This window comes from Panulirus ornatus, chromosome 38, assembly GCF_036320965.1.
Source record: "Panulirus ornatus isolate Po-2019 chromosome 38, ASM3632096v1, whole genome shotgun sequence".
Lineage (NCBI taxonomy): Eukaryota > Metazoa > Arthropoda > Malacostraca > Decapoda > Palinuridae > Panulirus > Panulirus ornatus.
Genome location: NC_092261.1, coordinates 26,785,971 through 26,808,436, shown reverse-complemented (window position 1 = coordinate 26,808,436; position 22,466 = coordinate 26,785,971). Strand labels below are relative to the sequence as shown.

Sequence of the window (22,466 nt, the reverse complement as noted above, 5' to 3'; positions counted from 1 at the left end):
ACGGTTTGGCGAAATACTAGTGTTCTTATGATATACAGGATCACGGATAAGACCTTGTCTTTTATAATCTACCAATATCATCTCTTGAGAATTTGATCAAACTTGGTTCTATATACTTTGATGAAAATGGTGACTAAATAAGTTTCACCGACTGGGATGTCCTCAGCTATAATGTGCCTACGCTATCTTCTATATCATACTAGTGCAGGATCCCTGTAACACTCTCATATCTCCAGGTGGGCAAGTAGGGCTCAGATGGCACACCCCGTGTGGTGGAGGCGTCCGCCTCTGAGCAGGTAACGACTCTTGCTTGTCCAGTTCTCCTGTGTGTCTTAAGACCCAGACGTCTCCTCAGAAGCACTGCCTTGGTGTAGCCCAGCCCGAGGGAAGGAGACCGTTGTAAACCTCCTGTTTATCGCTAGCATCACCATCACTTCTGATGTTTCCAAAGTATTTTAGTCTTTTCTCAACTCTCACTTCCTTCAAATGGAATCGATTTCCCTTCTTTCAAATCATCAATACGGCCCTTCTTTCTTATGATGCTCATATCTGATCCTCCTCTCTTAGAATTCAAAGGATGTTTTGATTGGCCTCGACATCTCCAAGGTATTTGAAAGGTGTGTGACATAAGTCAGCTTCCTAAACTTACTTATATGTTTCTTAGTTCTTGTCTGTTACCTGATGATAACTACCTTTCTGGTCGTTCCATGGCGGTAGTCATTAGTGGAGCAACTTATCTCTCTTGTCCTTTCATCAATGGTCTGCCTCAGTGTTCTATCCTATCCATTACCATCTTTCATCCCTCCATAAAGTATTCTTTTTTCCCTCAACCTCTGACCCCTGGCTTACCTGCACGTTGATGATCCTACCATACATATGTCAACTCCTCCTTCCTGTCCTCACTTTAATGCTTGCGCTTTTTCTCTCGTTTGGAATATAATTCCACTCTTAATGCCGACCTTTGCAAGCATATTGGAAAGGGAAAACGTTAATCTGCTTAGATTCAACAAAGGCAAAACGCAATATCCACCTAAATCTTATTCTACATCTCAGTAATTTCCTAGTAATGCATGTTGGAACCCTACAATGTAACATTGCAGTAAGATAAACAGTTGAACATTGCCGTATTCTCACACCATATATTCTGCTTCTCAAAAGCTAGGTATATCTTGTAGATACTTTGTGATGTCTTTAGTCTTCATCTCCACAGCCAGGACTGGGCCCCAGGCTGCTGGAATAGGTCGTTGGTCGACCAAAGTGTTGGAAGCCGTAGCCCTACGACCCACACAGCTCCCACAGCCTGGCTGGTTTGGTAGGTGTTTGTCCAGTGCATATCTTGACCTTCTCTACCGTGCATCCCAGGCTGTTTATGATGGTAGATGGTAAGGTGTTGAAGTCTTGGGCCACGGATGTTTAAAATGTTCCATGTTTTTTGTACATTTCGCATCTCTGGATTTCAGAGGTAGTATTTTACAAAGTCTTCCATACTTGTTGTACCAGGAGCATGTTATTTCTGACGGTAAGTTGGGAATCATACCTTCCAGGCTTTTCCAGGTACAGATGATGCTATACCTCTCCCGTCTGCGCTCCAGGGAGTAAAGCTTCAGTGATGTCAGTCGTTCTCAGTAAATCAGATCCTTCGCCTCATTAATACTGGCTCCGAGCAAGGTGTATGGGTGAACAGCTGGTCCGTCCACGTCTGCAGGGGTTTTATTAGCCGCAGTATATGAAGGCACTGTTCTCCTGTCTGCTATAACTCTTCTACCACCTTTCCCTTACCTAACCAACGTGAAATCAGAATCCTTGTAGGTCCTTACCATCCTGATGTCGCCTCTCTGCAATCATCCCTCTCCTCCCATCATGATGCCGCTGCTGCCTTCCCTGTGTTAGGCCATTGCTTGAACGAGTTGTTGGCCAGCAGTATTTTCAAGATGGCAAACCACTCAGGTCAATAATTTTCTTTGTGAGTTTCGTCTGCACTTATTTTGCACAAATATGTATAGCCAGTAATTCTGTGCAAAAACAATGAATACTTCAGTATATACATACCGTACGACTGACCTTACCTAGAGCAGGTGTTGACGTTAACTTAAGACAAGATCACAACAGACTCGCATCTTTCCAATTTGATGCCTTTTTTTCTTTGCATGACTTTCAGGGTTCGCAACATGAGAGGTTCGTCAGTGTCAAGCATCGATCACACCTACGTTAAAACCGCGACTGACGTCTGCTTCCCATGGTTTGTGTGTGGTGGTCTCACACACGAGGATGGACCGTTGTGTTGCCTCCGTCTTTCCTTGTACAGCGAAACTGAATTCCCTTCCCTCCGTTGTCTTTCCCCTGTGTCCTTTTTTCCTCTTCGCCTTTTCCGACTTGCCTCAACAAACACAGGAATCCCAGTTAATCTCTTCTCTATTCTTTTTATCATATTTTTTTTTCTTCCACCTTTCATCCCAGTTAGCCATGACTGAAGCATGCTTTGCCTCTGCCATGTCGGCAACTGTGAAAGAAAATGAAAAAAAAAAACCATTCACAAAAAAAAATTCTGTTTCAAACTCCAACATACAACAGACCTCACAAACTCCAACATACAACAGACCTCACAAACTCCAACATACACCAGACCTCACAAACTCCAACATACACCAGACCTCACAAACTCCAACATACAACAGACCTCACAAACTCCAACATACACCAGACCTCACAAACTCCAACATACACCAGACCTCACAAACTCCAACATACACCAGACCTCACAAACTCCAACATACAACAGACCTCACAAACTCCAACATACAACAGACCTCACAAACTCCAACATACAACAGACCTCACAAACTCCAACATACATCAGACCTCACAAACTCCAACATACACCAGACCTCACAAACTCCAACATACACCAGACCTCACAAACTCCAACATACACCAGACCTCACAAACTCCAACATACACCAGACCTCACAAACTCCAACATACACCAGACCTCACAAACTCCAACATACACCAGACCTCACAAACTCCAACATACACCAGACCTCACAAACTCCAACATACACCAGACCTCACAAACTCCAACATACACCAGACCTCACAAACTCCAACATACACCAGACCTCACAAACTCCAACATACACCAGACCTCACAAACTCCAACATACACCAGACCTCACAAACTCCAACATACACCAGACCTCACAAACTCCAACATACACCAGACCTCACAAACTCCAACATACACCAGACCTCACAAACTCCAACATACACCAGACCTCACAAACTCCAACATACACCAGACCTCACAAACTCCAACATACACCAGACCTCACAAACTCCAACATACAACAGACCTCACAAACTCCAACATACACCAGACCTCACAAACTCCAACATACACCAGACCTCACAAACTCCAACATACACCAGACCTCACAAACTCCAACATACACCAGACCTCACAAACTCCAACATACACCAGACCTCACAAACTCCAACATACACCAGACCTCACAAACTCCAACATACACCAGACCTCACAAACTCCAACATACACCAGACCTCACAAACTCCAACATACACCAGACCTCACAAACTCCAACATACACCAGACCTCACAAACTCCAACATACACCAGACCTCACAAACTCCAACATACACCAGACCTCACAAACTCCAACATACACCAGACTTCACAAACTCCAACATACGCCAGACCTCACAAACTCCAACATACACCAGACCTCACAAACTCCAACATACACCAGACCTCACAAACTCCAACATAAACCAGACTTCACAAACTCCAACATACAACAGACCTCACAAACTCCAACATACACCAGACTTCACAAACTCCAACATACACCAGACCTCACAAACTCCAACATACACCAGACCTCACAAACTCCAACATACACCAGACCTCACAAACTCCAACATACACCAGACCTCACAAACTCCAACATACACCAGACCTCACAAACTCCAACATACACCAGACCTCACAAACTCCAACATACACCAGACCTCACAAACTCCAACATACACCAGACCTCACAAACTCCAACATACACCAGACCTCACAAACTCCAACATAACTATGCTGACTGAGTACAAATTCCCCCAACATGGCTCCTAAACTCTAACTCACTATTTACTGCAGCATATACCTCATGACCTGTATGCCACAACCCCCAGACTGCAGCATATACCTCATGACCTGTATGCCACAACCCCCAGACTGCAGCATATACCTCATGACCTGTATGCCACAGTCCCCAGACTGCAGCATATACCTCATGACCTGTATGCCACAACCCCCAGACTGCAGCATATACCTCATGACCTGTATGCCACAACCCCCAGACTGCAGCATATACCTCATGACCTGTATGCCACAACCCCCAGACTGCAGCATATACCTCATGACCTGTATGCCACAGTCCCCAGACTGCAGCATATACCTCATGACCTGTATGCCACAACCCCCAGACTGCAGCATATACCTCATGACCTGTATGCCACAACCCCCAGACTGCAGCATATACCTCATGGCCTGTATGCCACAACCCCCAGACTGCAGCATACACCTCATGACCTGTATGCCACAGTCCCCAGACTGCAGCATACACCTCATGACCTGTATGCCACAGACTCCAGACTGCAGCATATACCTCATGACCTGTATGCCACAGTCCCCAGACTGCAGCATATACCTCATGACCTGTATGCCACAGTCCCCAGACTGCAGCATATACCTCATGACCTGTATGCCACAGTCCCCAGACTGCAGCATATACCTCATGACCTGTATGCCACAACCCCCAGACTGCAGCATATACCTCATGACCTGTATGCCACAGACTCCAGACTGCAGCATATACCTCATGACCTGTATGCCACAATCCCCAGACTGCAGCATATACCTCATGACCTGTATGCCACAACCCCCAGACTGCAGCATACACCTCATGACCTGTATGCCACAACCCCCAGACTGCAGCATACACCTCATGACCTGTATGCCACAACCCCCAGACTGCAGCATACACCTCATGACCTGTATGCCACAGTCCCCAGACTGCAGCATACACCTCATGACCTGTATGCCACAGTCCCCAGACTGCAGCATATACCTCATGACCTGTATGCCACAGTCCCCAGACTGCAGCATATACCTCATAACCTGTCTCCAGTCTATAGCAGCAATCCTCATTATTCCTCATAAAAACCAGAGCTGCAGTATCACTCACAAACTCACAGCTAGCGTCTCTGCCTCATAACTCCCACTCACAGAGCGACAGAGGTCGCATCACCAGCTCACAAGACCCCCTACGCCTCGAGAGGCACCTCCGCCAACACTCACAAACCATTGAACGTTCTTGAAGAACAGAACGTCTTGTGCTTTCTGCAAGAAGAACAAATTACATCAGTAGCAGACGCCATGAGGCTCCCTCACTCCCAACCTCATTGTCACACTCTTGAACATCGGTCAACACCAACAAAGGACAAATGGGAAAAAAAAAGAAATAGGATATATATATATATATATATATATATATCATCCCTGGGGATAGGGGAGAAAGAATACTTCCCACGTATTCCCTGCGTGTCGTAGAAGGCGACTAAAAGGGGAGGGAGCGGGTGGCTGGAAATCCTCCCCTCTCTCTTTTTTTTTTGTAATTTTCCAAAAGAAGGAACAGAGAAAGGGGCCAGGTGAGGATATTCCCTTAGAGGCCCAGTCCTCTGTTCTTAACGCTACCTTGCTAACGCGGGAAATGGCGAATAGTTTGAAAGAAAAAAGATATATATATATATATATATATATATATATATATATATATATATATATATATATATATATATATATATATTCCAATTTTCTCACAAAGAACTGAGTTCAATCCACCATTGCTCAGTAACTCACCAAAGCTCACAAATTCTGAGAGGGACAATACAAGAGAGAGCGAGAAAAAAAAAACTATGTTACTCAAGATGAATTTTTGAGCCTAGTTCACAGGATTGTCTTGGTCTGGTTTCGTCGTGCGCCATAATGTGGGCGAAATTGCGCCAGTAAGGATTTACTGTGGCTATAAAAATGCTACAATGGCGGAAAAATAACGCCAAACCCCCACCAAACGGACGAGAATGGGGAGTGGGGAGGGAAGAATACATAGGCTGGGGGTGATGTACACATGGGTGACGGGATGATGTATACATAGGTCATGTCAGAGCTGGGTACATGAACGCTTGGCTATGAATAGGCTATAAAGCCTCGTAGCCAGCGTAGGCAGATTCCACACAAGTGGTAAAGGTTCGAATCCCGCTGTCCGAGGGCATTATTATGTGCTTATAAGAAAGTGCTCGCTCATTGTACTATATATATATATATATATATATATATATATATATATATATATATATATATATATATATATATATATATATATATATTTCAGTTTTACCCATATATATATATATATATATATATATATATATATATATATATATATATATATATATATATATATATATATATATATATCAGTTGATGTATAAGGAAGTGTTCGGGTTCGGTGGTGTTCGAGTCTGGCAACATGACTGTCATAACATTTTTATTACGTGGACAAGAAAGGAAATTGTTTCCAAATTCTATCAACAATAAAGCTATCCAGTTTGTATAGACCTTCATTAATATTAATGCTACAATTCTTTGTGTATTTAATAACAGAAGATTTGATGATATGTTTCGTGATAAAGGAGTTACAGTTAATAACTGAATTGGCGTTACTACAGTTAATACAATGGGTCACGATTTTCAACATGGTTAAACAAAGTATTTGATTCTTGTCCTGTTCCTATACCATGTCTATGTTGCTTAAGTCTAACATGAAGACCCTGGCTAGTCTGCATAACATAAAACATAATACAATTTTTACAAGGTATTGTGCAAACACATCCTGCAGATTTTTCTGGCGAATTTTTGATTAACATATTCTTTTATCATTGTTATTGCAGAAGGCAGAATTTACATTAAATTATTTAAGCAACCTTGGAAGTTATGTACAATTATCACTAAAAGGGGAACTAAAAGATCCTTGGTATCAAGGGAAGGTTTGGGCTCAACTCTATAAAATGATTTCTTTGCCAACTTAAGGGATATGTTAATGAAAGATCTAGGGTACTTTAACTTGGATCCAATAGAATATATCTCCTCAAACTCATCATCAGTAAACTCTGGACTGCAAATACGTAATGCCCAAAGGAACATAGACTGGAGTGATGGTAAGTTAACTCTGTCATGTTGAGATGAGTAATATGGATATATGGACATACATTGGTGGGTTTTCTGTATATGCTAAACTTAAACAGATGGGTCACGGGGCCTGATGAGTGTACACGGGTGAGCTGAATGGATGTACACGGATGAGATGAATGGATGTAGACGGGTGAGCTGAATGGATGTACACGGGTGAGTTGAATGGGTGAGCAAAGACGGTATATAAGAGGGGGTTCTGTGAGAAAGGTGGGGTGGGTGGGGGGGATGATAGGATGGGGTGTGATGGGGTGAGGTGGGATGGGATTGATGTAATGGCCCGAGGCCAGGAGCCCTACTGACACTCAGGCTGGGCCAGAATGAAGCATCTAACGAGGCATGAAGCCCCGTGACGACCCGCTCCACTGACTGGCCTCCCTGGCGGACCCTGACTACTTATGGCGGTGTAGGGTTACTTCTGGCAGTCCCTGGCTACTTCTGGCAGTCCCTGGCTACTTCTGGGAGTCCCTGACTACTTCTGGCAGTCCCCGGCTACTTTCGGTGGACCCTGGCTACTTCTGGCAGTCCCTGGCTACTTCTGGCGGACCCTGGCTACTTCTGGCAGTCCCCGGCTACTTTCGGTGGACCCTGGCTACTTCTGGCGGACCCTGGCTACTTCTGGCGAACCCTGGCTACTTCTGGCGGACCCTGGCTACTTCTGGCGGACCCTGGCTACTTCTGGTGGTCCCTGGCTACTTCTGGCGGACCTTGGCTACTTCTGGTGGACCCTGGCTACTTCTGGCGAACCCTGGCTACTTCTGGCGATCCCTGGCTACTTCTGGCGATCCCTGGCTACTTCTGGCGATCCCTGGCTACTTCTGGCGATCCCTGGCTACTTCTGGCGATCCCTGGCTACTTCTGGCGGACTCTGGCTACTTCTGGCGATCCCTGGCTACTTCTGGCGGTCCCTGGCTACTTCTGGTGGACCCTGGCTACTTCTGGCGGTCCCTGGCTACTTCTGGCGATCCCTGGCTACTTCAGGTGTGTCCTGGCTACTTCAGGTGTGCCCTGGCTACTTCAGGTGTGTCCTGGCTACTTCAGGTGTGTCCTAGCTACATCTAGTGACCCAACTGACGTTTGGACGGTCCTGGCTACTTCTGTTAGCCTTGGCAGGTTGTGGCCCACTCTGGCGGGTCTTGCTACTTCAGAAAGGAAGTAGCCGTCAGTAAGCAACATCAACTTTGTTATCTACGAGACAGGATGTCATCCAAGTGTCGTCAAAGTTGTAGAGTAGTGAGCAAGTCGTGAGATGATACGTGAAGCCTCACAACATGTGGAGGAAAAGATTCAATGCAACGAATGTTTTCTCATTTGTTGAGGAAGATTTTCAAACATGTACGAAGCCAAGACTGCTTGTTTGTTTGTTTGTTTGTTTGTTTGTTGTTGTTGGCTGGAGTTGGTAAGTCACATCAGTGGGGCCAGGACGTGTAGTGACCTTATCAAGGTCTTTGCTAATTACATTTTCTGATCATGATGTCATTAGAGACCTGATTTTGGGTAACTGTGGTTACTAAAGAAAAGCAAGAATATCAAGCGGCCACCCCAACCACCTCCACCACCCACTTAATATGACCATGATACGTGGGTAACTACCACCACCACCACCACCACCCACTTAATATGACCATGTTACGTGGGTAACTACCACCACCCACTTAATATGACCATGATACGTGGGTAACTACCACCACCACCTCCACCACCCACTTAATATGACCATGATACGTGGGTAACTACCACCACCCACTTAATATGACCATGATACGTGGGTAACTACCACCACCCACTTAATATGACCATGATACGTGGGTAACTACCACCACCCACTTAATATGACCATGATACGTGGGTAACTACCACCACCCACTTAATATGACCATGATACGTGGGTAACTACCACCACCCACTTAATATGACCATGATACGTGGGTAACTACCACCACCACCACCTCCACCCACTTAATATGACCATGATACGTGGGTAACTACCACCACCACTACCACCACCCACTTAATATGACCATGTTACGTGGGTAACTACCACCACCACTACCACCACCCACTTAATATGACCATGATACGTGGGTAACTACCACCACCACTACCACCACCCACTTAATATGACCATGATACGTGGGTAACTACCACCACCCACTTAATACGACCATGATACGTGGGTAACTACCACCACCACCACCACCACCCACTTAATACGACCATGATACGTGGGTAACTACCACCACCACTACCACCACCCACTTAATATGACCATGATACGTGGGTAACTACCACCACCACTACCACCACCCACTTAATATGACCATGATACGTGGGTAACTACCACCACCACCTCCACCCACTTAATATGACCATGATACGTGGGTAACTACCACCACCACTGCCACCACCCACTTAATATGACCATGATACGTGGGTAACTACCACCACCACCACCACCACCCACTTAATATGTCCATGTTACGTGGGTAACTACCACCACCACTACCACCACCCACTTAATATGACCATGATACGTGGGTAACTACCACCACCACTACCACCACCCACTTAATATGACCATGATACGTGGGTAACTACCACCACCACTGCCACCACCCACTTAATATGACCATGTTACGTGGGTAACTACCACCACCCACTTAATATGACCATGTTACGTGGGTAACTACCACCACCACTACCACCACCCACTTAATATGACCATGATACGTGGGTAACCACCACCACCACCACCACCACCCACTTAATATGACCATGATACGTGGGTAACTACCACTACCACCACCACCACCCACTTAATATGACCATGATACGTGGGTAACTACCACCACCACCACCCACTTAATATGACCATGTTAAGTGGGTAACTACCACCACCACTACCACCACCCACTTAATATGACCATGTTAAGTGGGTAACTACCACCACCACCACCCACTTAATATGACCATGATACGTGGGTAACTACCACCACCACCACCACTACTACTACCACCATTACTGCCCATCACTGTTACCACTACCACCACTACCACCATCACCACCATTGCCACATCACCTCCTTTACCCCCCTACCACTATAACCAGTACCACCATTATCACTACCACAATTACCACTACCACCATTACCACTACTGCTATCACCACCATTACCACCATCACCACCACCACTATCACTATTGCCACTATCACTATCATTACTTAACACCCACCACTGATTATACCACTGCCACTATTTCTACCACCTACACCACGACAACCAGTACAATATATTCCTTACATGACCCTCTCAGCAGACACTGTCACCATCACAGGTCTCACTATCATCACTACCACTCACCATCACAGGCCTCACTATCATCACTACCACTCACCATCAACAGGCCTCACTAGCATCCCACCACTCACCATCACAGGTCTCACTATCATCACACCAACCACTCACATCAACAGGCCTCCACTATCATCACTATCATCACCATCACAGGGCCTCACTATCACACTACCTCACACCATCACAGCCTCACTATCATCACTACCACTAACCATCACAAGGCCTCACTATCATCACACACTCACCAATCATCAGGCCTCACTAATCATCACTACCCCACTCACCATCACAAGCTCTACTATCATCACTACACTCACCATCACAGGTCTCACTATCATCACTACCACTCACCATCACAGGCCTCACTATCATCACTACCACTCACCATCACAGGCCTCACTATCATCCCTACCACTCACCATCACAGGTCTCACTATCATCACTACCACTCACCATCACAGGCCTCACTATCATCACTATCAGTCACCATCACAGGCCTCACTATCATCACTACCACTCACCATCACAGGCCTCACTATCATCACTACCACTCACCATCACAGGCCTCACTATCATCACTACCACTCACCATCACAGGCCTCACTATCATCACTACCACTCACCATCACAGGCCTCACTATCATCACTACCAGTCACCATCACAGGCCTCACTATCATCACTACCAGTCACCATCACAGGCCTCACTATCATCACTACCAGTCACCATCACAGACCTCACTATCATCACTACCACTCACCATCACAGGCCTCACTATCATCACTACCACTCACCATCACAGGCCTCACTATCATCACTACCACTCACCATCACAGGCCTCACTATCATCACTACCACTCACCATCACAGGCCTCACTATCATCCCTACCACTCACCATCACAGACCTCACTATCATCACTACCAGTCACCATCACAGGCCTCACTATCATCACTACCACTCACCATCGCCAGTAATCTCACCACTACCCACCCAGGTTTCTGCCACCCACCATGGTGGGCTGGGTGGTGGTGGTGCGGGCAGGAGGTGGGCCAGGGCGGATGTGGCCCACTCACCACCAGTTTGTTGAGCACGTGAAGCCCCCTGGGGAAGGGGTCCCTGGGGAAGGGGTCCCTGGGGAGTGGCCACGGGGGACCGGGGCCGGCCGGAGGGTCGGGCTTGTTACGTTGTGTGTGTGTGTGTGTGTGTGTGTGTGTGTGTGTGTGTGTGTGTGTGTGTGTGTGTGTTTCTTTACGTCCCTCCGTCTGTCTCCATCCCTCGCCTAAGTTCCAGTTGTGCCGTCTGGTTCTGGAATCCATTCCAGCATTCCAGACCTGCTCTGTGTTTCAAGACGTCATGATTTTGTTACATATATTGATCAAGTCTCTCCTAACTCCTCTTTCTTCCTGTTTGGGTTGGCTGAGGAGTTCCTTCCTCTCTTCGTAGATTCTTCCTCTTGCTCCTGGTACTATTCCTTTATACCCTCTCTAGCAACACTTGTGTATCTTCAAGTTGTGAAATTCGACTGTGGAGATATTGTTCAGCATCTCCTGTCATGTATATTCCCTCCATCACTTCAATGATGACATAAACAATGACCAGAATATGGTTAGGTTAAGTTAGGTGAGGTGAGGTGAGGTGAGGTGAGGTGAGGTGAGGTGAGGTGAGGTTAGGTTAGGTTAGGTTAGGTTAGGTTCCTCTCAAAGTGAGTCTTGTGGTTCATTTCCCTCCGTGGAGTCCTCCAGGCCTGTGTGGTCTGCTGGACTCATCTCACATCTTCACAACTTCACACTGTCCAAGGTTAAATTTCCTCGGCCATGTATATGCCAGGCTACTGTTGCGTTGTGTCTCGGTCCCTCTGCACCTTTTCGCAACCCTCTCTGTTTCGCACTTCCTTCATGATCTACGCATCATCAGCAAACACATTTCACGTACGATTCCATCTCGTTTGACCAATGATTTTGATAAATAATAACAGTTGGGTCTTGAAAGATGAGGTACCACAAGAGTCTGCTTGGGGCCAAGTTCGTAAGGGCAACCCTGGCGTGTGTGTTCTCTGTTCCCTCACACTAAGGAAGCTGTTGATCCAATTGACCAGCCCTCCCTCCCCCTGACTTTAGCTTGGACGTTTAGCTTCATCATCCATCGTCTGTTGGGGACAATATCAAATGCCACTTGGTAATCCAGGGGTACTGCAATCCACACATCCATCCCTCGTCTCAACGTTGCTCTTGACGCCTTCAAAGACGTCTAGTACGTTGGTCATGCACGAGACTTTCCCTCTTAGTTCATGTTGTGTCTCGGATAGTTTATGCCAGACTGATGCATTAAGTACTTCCTGATTATCTTCTCTTGCATCTCGCTGGTTAGGTCTGTTGGTGATGCTGGCGTCTAATTCTAACACTACTTTTTTTGATTTTGTTGCGACGTTTGCTTTCTCTACTGACGTCGGAAGAGTTCCTGCGTTGTGGGACATTTGGTACAGTCACCAGTGTTGGGCAAAGGTCTTCACATACACACACACACACACACACACACACACACACACACACACACAAACACACTAGGATTACATAAATGGCTGCAAATCCTTCATGACCCGTGTCATATCCACAGGATTCTCTCAGATAACCTCACTGTGTCTTTCCCTAAGCTGGTGTTCGCCGAACCTTCACCTCCTCGAGTGTGAACAGACTCTCGAATACCACATTGAACTCTTCACACAGCGTCTTCGTCTGTACCACCAACTTTCCTTTCTGAATTCCTTTGATGCTTTGGTCTTCGTCAGTTAGTTTGGGTCTAGTGGAGTTGTTACACACTTCTGTGTGCTCCTTCTGGCTTATTAACATCGTATCATTTCACAACACGTCTGTTCCACCTTGACCTGCTGGGGGCGTCTTCAACCCTGCTTTTCTTGAGTTTCCACTGAGTTTCTCCTTCACAACACCTCGCCGTCAGCACATAGATCTCTCCATCCTGGTTGTGAATATAACAACCATGTCCTATATTCATGGCATTCGTCCTCCCACTCTCCATGAAGCAGGCGTATAATAAGCCTTCGTAGTTCACTTTCATTATACGTTACACAACTCCACGGTGAGTCTGTATCTTCCACCACCACCTCCCTCCCTCACTGTGTCGTTCACCTCAAGAACTAAGTGATCAGTTTACCAGGTGGAGGTCCACATGTTCTCATGCCGAACACATTCTGGGAACACGACACTCCACATGTTCCTGGTGTGGATCTAAGCTGTGATGCTCTGTTTCCTTAACGTAGATGTAGCGCCTGAGGATGAGGATATTACCGGCCCCCTTGTGTGTGTGTGTGTGTGTGTGTGTGTGTGTGTGTGTGTGTGTGTGTGTGTGTGAGAGTTTTACACTCTTGTTGCTAAGCCTTGTATACATGCACCTCTTATCTGCGCGCACACAAACACACACACACACACACACACACACACACACACACACACACACACACACCAGCCCACACTACAGTGCCCATTCATAGAGCAGCCCCGAGGTGAGGATGAACAGTGTCGTTGACTGTGGGCCGACCACGGCGCCCATGACCTGAATCCGGGTAGACACGTGCCTAAATCATGGTCAGCAACACTAACCATTACACAGCGAAAACCCTTTGACTTACAGAGGATTTGGTGCGTAATTACCTATTTGTACTGTACGGAGAGGGGGTTGTACACTGGTGGGGCCCCATCTCTTGTACTGTACGGGGAGGGAGTTGTACACTGGTGGGGGCACCATCTCTTGTACTGTACGGGGAGGGAGTTGTACACTCGTGGGGCCCCATCTCTTGTACTGTACGGGGAGGGAGTTGTACACTGGTGGGGGCCCATCTCTTGTACTGTACGGGGAGGGAGTTGTACACTCGTGGGGCCCCATCTATTGTACTGTACGGGGAGGGAGTTGTACACTGGTGGGGGTCCCATCTATTGTACTGTACGGGGAGGGAGTTGTACACTGGTGGGGGTCCCATCTCTTGTACTGTACGGGGAGGGAGTTGTACACTGGTGGGGTCCCATCTCTTGTAATGTACGGGGAGGGAGTTGTACACTGGTGGGGCCTCATCTCTTGTACAAATCATATGGTTATTCATCTAACTCTTGATATATAAGGCTCTGATACATCAAGAACAGAACAACACCAGCAGAAAAAACACTTTCACCAAAACACGTAAATAGCGATCACACACACACACACACACACACACCCACACACACACACACACACACACACACACACACACACAGTGGCACCTCTGTGGTCTAGTGGTTAGCGCTGTGGCGCTGGAGTCTCATGAGACTGGGTTCGAGAACCAGATAGTCGGTTGGCAGTAACCAACCCAGGAGGATGTGTGCCGACGACCCCGTCTGAGAGAGAGAGAGAGAGAGAGAGAGAGAGAGAGAGAGAGAGAGAGAGAGAGAGAGAGAGAGAGAGAGAGAGAGAGAGAGAGAGAGAGACGTAGGAGGACAGTAGTGATATAAGATTGAAGGTGTATAACTGCAGATAATACAATATCACGATGCAGGACTACAATACTGTATAGAATACAACGGTATATGGGCATCTGTGGTTAGCCTCACTGACTATGATTCACGTACGGGCACACTTGGGTATGAATCTTCTGTGCGACAGTCGGCTCACACCCAACCCAGGTGCTCACCCTGCCCTTGAGGCTGGTTGATGGACGCCTGACTGGTGTGGGCTAGAGGGTAATGTTCGTATTTGTCAATATGTAAATACATATTTGTTCTGTGTGGAGAGAGAGTCTTACAATCGTCAGAACCCATCTCTTGATCATATATATATATATATATATATATATATATATATATATATATATATATATATATATATATATATATATATATATATTCTTTTCTTTTTTTTCTTTTAAACTATCCGCCATTTCCCGCATTTCCCTTCTTTTGGAAAATTAAAAAAAAAAAAAAAATGAGAGAGGAGGATTTCCAGCCACCCGCTCCCTCCCCTTTTAGTCGCCTTCTACGACACGCAGGGAATACGTGGGAAGTATTCTTCATCCCCTATCCCCAGGGATAATATATATATATACACACACATCGTATTGTGTGGGATGTTGTGACACAAAAATACACATCTACCATCAAAATACAACTAATACAACAAGAAATACATTGGGAGTTGCCAGTTAGGAATTAACAGACCAGTTAACGTGTAACGAGCAGTTGATCTATTACAAGTCCTTACTGTACATAGTCATAAGGGGGAAAATAAGCAAAGTCCTTAATGTATCAAGCCATAAGGGTGAAATTTAGTGACGTCCTTACTGTATCTGGTCATAAGGGTGGAATTTATTTTCTTTATTTTTAACACAAGGGAGACTGCAAAAAATGTATGATAATACATTTTACAAACACAATTTGCGCATCTTCATTTTTCATATGTTTCTTTGTTTCCTATTTCCATTCTGGTTTTGTTACGAAGTTTTTTGTTGTTGAGCTAATAATAAACACAGACTTACGTATGTTTATGTTTATCGTTAATTCGCTTATTTATACACAGATACATGTGAATATATGTGTGTGTATATGTGTGCTTCTGTCACACACACACACACACACACACACACACACACACACACACACACAGCATATACTAGATCACGCGCACCAGTATGACGTCTTGCAATATATATATATATATATATATATATATATATATATATATATATATATATATATATATATATATATATATTATTTTTTTTCTTTCTTTCAAACTATTAGCCATTTCCCGCATTAGCGAGGTAGCGTTAAGAACAGAGGACTGGGCCTTTGAGGTAATATCCTCACCTGGCCCCCTTCTCTGTTCCTTCTTTTGGAAAATTAAAAAAAAACGAGAGGGGAGGATTTCCAGCCCCCCGCTCCCTCCCCTTTTAGTCGCTTTCTACGACACGCAGGGAATACGTGGGAAGTATTCTTTCTCCCCTATCCCCAGGGATAATATATATATATATATATATATATATATATATATATATATATATATATATATATATATATATATATATATATAAATCCAGGGTTATACAGTCGCCTCCCACAGGGGATATAACCCCAGGGTTACAAGTGGAACAATGACACACACAAACAGTTTTCTTTTGCGATTGTTTACACTGTCTACGTCAACATGGGTGTGTGTGTGTGTGTGTGTGTGTGACTGGTAGTCACCCTCGCTACAGCAACGCTGTGTGGGCAGGATACAGCGCTGCTATATCGTTGCCACACAGGTGGAGGGCGGGAAACGGAGTCTCCAGGATGGTGGGTGGTAGGGGGACTGGGGGAGGGGGGGAGGAGGGGGGAGATAGCCTTGAGATATGGTATACCTCAGCACATGCTGGGGGATATGGTATACTTAAGTATATGCTGAATGGATATAGTATACGTACAACACATGCTGAGGGGATATGGTATACCTCAGCACATGCTGAGGGAATATGGTACACTTTAGCGGATGCTGAAGGGATACAGTATACCTCAGCATATGCTGAATGGATATAGTATACCTCAGCATATGCTGAAGGGATATAGTATACCTCAGCATATGCTGAAGGGATATAGTATACCTCAGCATATGCTGAAGGGATATAGTATACCTCAGCATATGCTGAAGGGACATAGTATACCTCAGCATATGCTGAAGGGATATAGTATACCTCAGCATATGCTGAAGGGATATACGTGAAAGAAATACACGACGTTAAAAGCTTGCTGGATTAGGAATATGAACAGTGTTATATCCCTAGATATAACATATGATATAAAAATTTGATGTATATCACATATAATGCTGTAATGAAGTAGGGGTGTCTGTATATGTCTACCTATACATATACTGAACGAATATATGTGAGACACAGTGACGGTAGGTCACGAGTATAATGCGAGGTATACTGAGTATAATGGAAGGTATACTGAGTATAATGCGAGGTATACTGAGTCCCAGAGAGGATAACAGCATACTCGTATCTACCTCATCTTGGTCCAGTGTTGCCAACCGACCTTGATGGGGTGCAACTCAAAGGGAAATATACTACAGACGTAAATCATTACTTTCGTGTAGTTGGCTACTGTGACATGATCCCTTGCCACTGAGATGGTAATAATACAGGGGCGTATATGGACGAATATAATACAGGGGGCGGGTATGGACGAGCATAATACAGGGGGCGTATATGGACGAATATAATACAGGGGGCGGGTATGGACGAACATAATACAGGGGGCGCGTATGGACGAACATAATACAGGGGGCGTGTATGGACGAACATAATACAGGGGGCGTGTATGGACGAACATAATACAGGGGGCGTGTATGGACGAACATAATACAGGGGGCGTGAATGGACGAACATAATACAGGGGGCGTGTATGGACGAACATAATACAGGGGGCGTGTATGGACGAGCACAATACAGGGGGCGTGTATGGACGAACATAATACAGGGGGCGTGTATGGACGAATATAATACAGGGGGCGTGTATGGACGAACATAATACAGGGGGCGTGAATGGACGAACATAATACAGGGGGCGTGTATGGACGAACAAAATACAGGGGGCGTGTATGGACGAGCATAATACAGGGGGCGTGTATGGACGAAGGTGATTACAGATGGCGATATACGAAACAGTATGTATAGACAATAGTCATATATCTATTATGTACCTCACAACTTCTTCCGTATTGCATCGAGGGGACACAGCACACATGTAGGTCTACTTACCTTCCAAACAGCTCCTTCTCTCTCCCTCTAACTACAATCATCTACAACAGTTTACACAAGTTAGGACATCTACTTACGAGCGTTGCATAAAATTCGCCTCTCAACGCCTGCAAAGAAAAAGATATGACTTAGTTACGTATTACTTGGTAATTTCCTATACACACTTTAGCATTTTCCATACACTCAGTTATTTCTAAGTTGGACACGGTATCTTAACCTTCTAAACTTCTCATACCGCAAACAACTCTTAATTCAAAATATTTTTGCTTTTTCTTCTTTCTGTCAACAACAAACCTTACAAGATTGATAAAGAGAAGGTTAAACAGAAGAAGAAGAAGAAGAAGAAGAATAAGAATAAGAATAAGAAGAAGAAGAAGAAGAAGAACAAGAAGAAGAAGAAGAAGAAGAAGAAGAAGAAGAACAAGAAGAAGAAGAAGAAGAAGAAGAAGAATCAAAGAGTGTTTGAGGAGGTTGGATCCTTACGTACTATACAATAAAGGGATCAGGAGACAGCTGCAAGGGAAACCATTATGTGGAAAGAGTTCCAAAGCTCAGCGGTGTAAGGAAAGAAACAGAGATCACAATGGTCTATCCACGAGTTCCCAACAGCCACACAGGAATCATGTCACTCATCATATGGACTTACCCAAAGCGCTTGGTATGACCTATGTTACGTCACAGCTCCAGAAATGTGGAAGCATAAGTCATTATATCTGTACAGTAACGTGACAAATATAAAAACTCAATTTCTGGACATTGATGTGAAATGTAAAGTCACAACTCCCTAGAAATGATCAAGAGCTGCTTCAGTTTATTTCTGAATACAGTGCAACACTGAAAGTCTGGATAATATCATATTCCTATGAGTCCACGGGGGAAATGAAACACGATAAGTTCCCAAGTGCACTTTCGTGTGATAATCACATCATCAGGGAAGATACAAGACAGAAATGTAAGAGTCAGTGATATACAACGAAGAAACGAAGATATATATATATATATATATATATATATATATATATATATATATATATATATATATATGTGTGTGTGTGTGTGTGTGTGTCATTCCTCGTTTCTGGTAATTACACAAACAGTGGCTATGTACACAATATTTGCAGACGTTCAAATATTGGGCGGCGTGGCAATGTCAAACACCAGACTGGCAAACTAGTGAACACTGGCCACCAAGATATACAGCGTTAGTGCATGAAATTGGGTAATTTAGTTTAATAGCAAGGGGGGGGGAGGAGGGGGGGAACGAGGGGGGAAAATAGCTGGCTTTAATTACGTGGAAAATAATTGATGAAAAGGGGGTCGCCTGGATATCATGTAAAATTCACAATGAAAACAAAAGCACACCTGTTTTTGTCGGAACTGTCCACTACTATGAATATGTACTAACAAAAAAAAAGGGGGGGGTGGGGTTGGGGGGTGGCCCCAGCCTTTTTGTGTGGGGACGTCCGGATAAAATTGTATGCATCATGCAAACACGTAAATTAACAAATCGTGAAATTTTTAATGGAGCTTAAAAAAGAGAGGGAGGGAGAGAGAGAGAGAGAGAGAGAGAGAGAGAGAGAGAGAGAGAGAGAGAGAGAGAGAGAGAGAGAGAGAGAGAGAGAGAGAGAGAGAGAAGCACAAAAAAAAAAACTGTGGGTTCATACAATAAAGTTTTCACACTGTCCAATATAAAAAACGGAATATCAAGAGAATTATATACTTTACTGATGAATGAAGAGCAGGCCAGGTTCCCCTGCCACTGTGAACATCAAACAGATCCACTTGGCCACACAATACTCATGCCTCACGTGGGATGATGTAAAAGCTGGCACCAGATAATACCTAGTTATCTATGACATTTGGAATTAATCGTGAGGGTGTGATCCTCTTTGTGCCCGCTAAATACCAATTTGGGATCAGTCGCCCATCATCGCCAGATGCACGTCATGATAAGGGCTACGACCAGAGAGCCACGGCTGGAGACCAGGACACAAGTTATGGCGAAGAGGGACGAAGGGAAAAGCTGGACTCTTGGTGGCTGTTAGCGTCATCTGACGAAGAGCACAGAGACGTCCATCTTATCTAAACCTTACCAGTGGAGTGGTTTGTTATGGCCGTGACAACCGTTACGACGGTTACAACCGTTATGACAGTTAGAACAGTTACGACCGTTAGAACCGTTATGAGAGTTAGCACCGTTATGACAGTTAGAACCGTTACGACCGTTACAACCATTATGACAGTTAGCACCGTTATGACAGTTAGAACCGTTACGACCATTAGAACCGTTATGACAGTTAGAACCGTTATGACAGCACCGTTTATGACAGTTAGAACCGTTATGACAGTTAGAACCGTTATGACAGTTAGAACCGTTATGACAGTTAGCACCGTTATGACAGTTAGAACCATTATGACAGTTAGAACCGTTATGACAGTTAGAACCGTTATGACAGTTAGAACCGTTATGACAGTTAGAACCGTTGTGACGGTTAGAACCGTTATGACAGTTAGAACCGTTATGACAGTTAGAACCGTTATGACAGTTAGCACCGTTATGACAGTTAGAACCGTTATGACAGAACCGTTATGACAGTTAGAACCGTTATGACAGTTAGCACCGTTATGACAGTTAGCACCGTTATGACAGTTAGAACCGTTGTGACAGTTAGAACCGTTGTGACAGTTAGCACCGTTATGACAGTTAGAACCGTTATGACAGTTAGCACCGTTATGACAGTTAGAACCGTTATGACAGTTAGAACCGTTATGACAGTTAGAACCAATTCCACAGTTAGAATTGTCATGGATGTTATGTCCCTGATGGTGGGCAGGCAAGGCTCTGCAGTGTGGCACCAAAATCAGACTGGACACTGAGGAAATGTAAATAAACAGACAACATTCAGTACTACAAGCGGAGGTGAAGCGCACGTTCCAGGACGGTGTTTGATGCTTCCAGGTTGTGGCCTTCGGCCCAACCAGATGGTCCGTGCGACACGTCAAATATGGTCTGTGGTAAGGAGGAGTTCCACGGGGTGAGGATCTCCGGCATAGTTAGTGGTGTACCAAGGACGTAACTCCTCCTAGTGCTGGGCAAGTGGCAGTACCTGCAGGTAGACCCGACCATGAGAACACAGGTACTAGTGTGTGGTCTGCCTGTACAACCAGGTACAACCAGGGTCGGTGTTGTAACAGTACCGAGGACAGGACAAGACCTCAGGCTTGTAGGACAGCTACAACCATGACCAGCCTGGACTACAACGCCTTTCCAACCACCACAATCACAACCATCGCCACCACCAACAACAACAACAACAACAACAACAACCATTGCAAACTACCACCAACCACTACTCCTAACCACTGTCATGACCACTCCAACGCTACCATCTATCACCACTGACCATGATTACCATCACTACAACTACCATCACTGCTACAACCACTACCATCACCACCACTACCACCACCACCACCACTGCTACAACCACTAACACCACTACCACTGCTACAACCACTACCATCACTACCACTGCTACTACTGCCACTACCACCACTACCCACTACCACTACCCACCACCCCTGAAGCACCTAACTTTCCTCAGTGGGTGGAGAGCCTCAAGCTTGCAAGTTCACGAGTTAACAATTTTGCAAGTTGTCAAATTTGCCAGCTCGTAAGATGCTAAATTGGCGGCTGAGTTAGTAAGTCTGCGAAGTAGCAAGTTGGGAAGTTAGAAGGTAAGTAAGATATCCAGTTATACACAAGAACTGATCAAGTTAGACGTACGATCATCAGCCGTAGTTATCTTGGAGTCAGTGAAGATGTAGACTTGTTAAGATAACGTCAGCACACGTAGAGACACAGTGAAGAAAGTAGTTAAGATAGTTTGTAGGTTAATGAAAGAGTAAGATAAGGTGGGGATAAGATAGTGATCCCTTAAGACAGGAAGTGATTTTGATCGAAAGATAATTGAGAAAGACTGACTCGGAGTTCTATCAAGAAATGTT

At 45.0% G+C, this 22,466-nt stretch overlaps 1 protein-coding gene across 6 annotated transcripts in view; it reads right to left on the bottom strand.

The window, feature by feature from the left end:
• LOC139760934 (teneurin-m-like) overlaps positions 1 to 22,466 on the bottom strand; it is an 874,918-nt gene that overhangs the window by 687,383 nt on the left and 165,069 nt on the right. For all 6 annotated transcript variants that reach the window (XM_071684715.1, XM_071684717.1, XM_071684716.1 and 3 more), the window contains exon 2: positions 18,536 to 18,565. Coding sequence is in view for 3 of the 6 variants with exons in the window: in XM_071684713.1 (XP_071540814.1) it covers positions 18,536 to 18,546 (11 nt within the window). In the remaining 3 variants the exon portion in view is untranslated. The remainder of the gene's footprint in view (positions 1 to 18,535; positions 18,566 to 22,466) is intronic.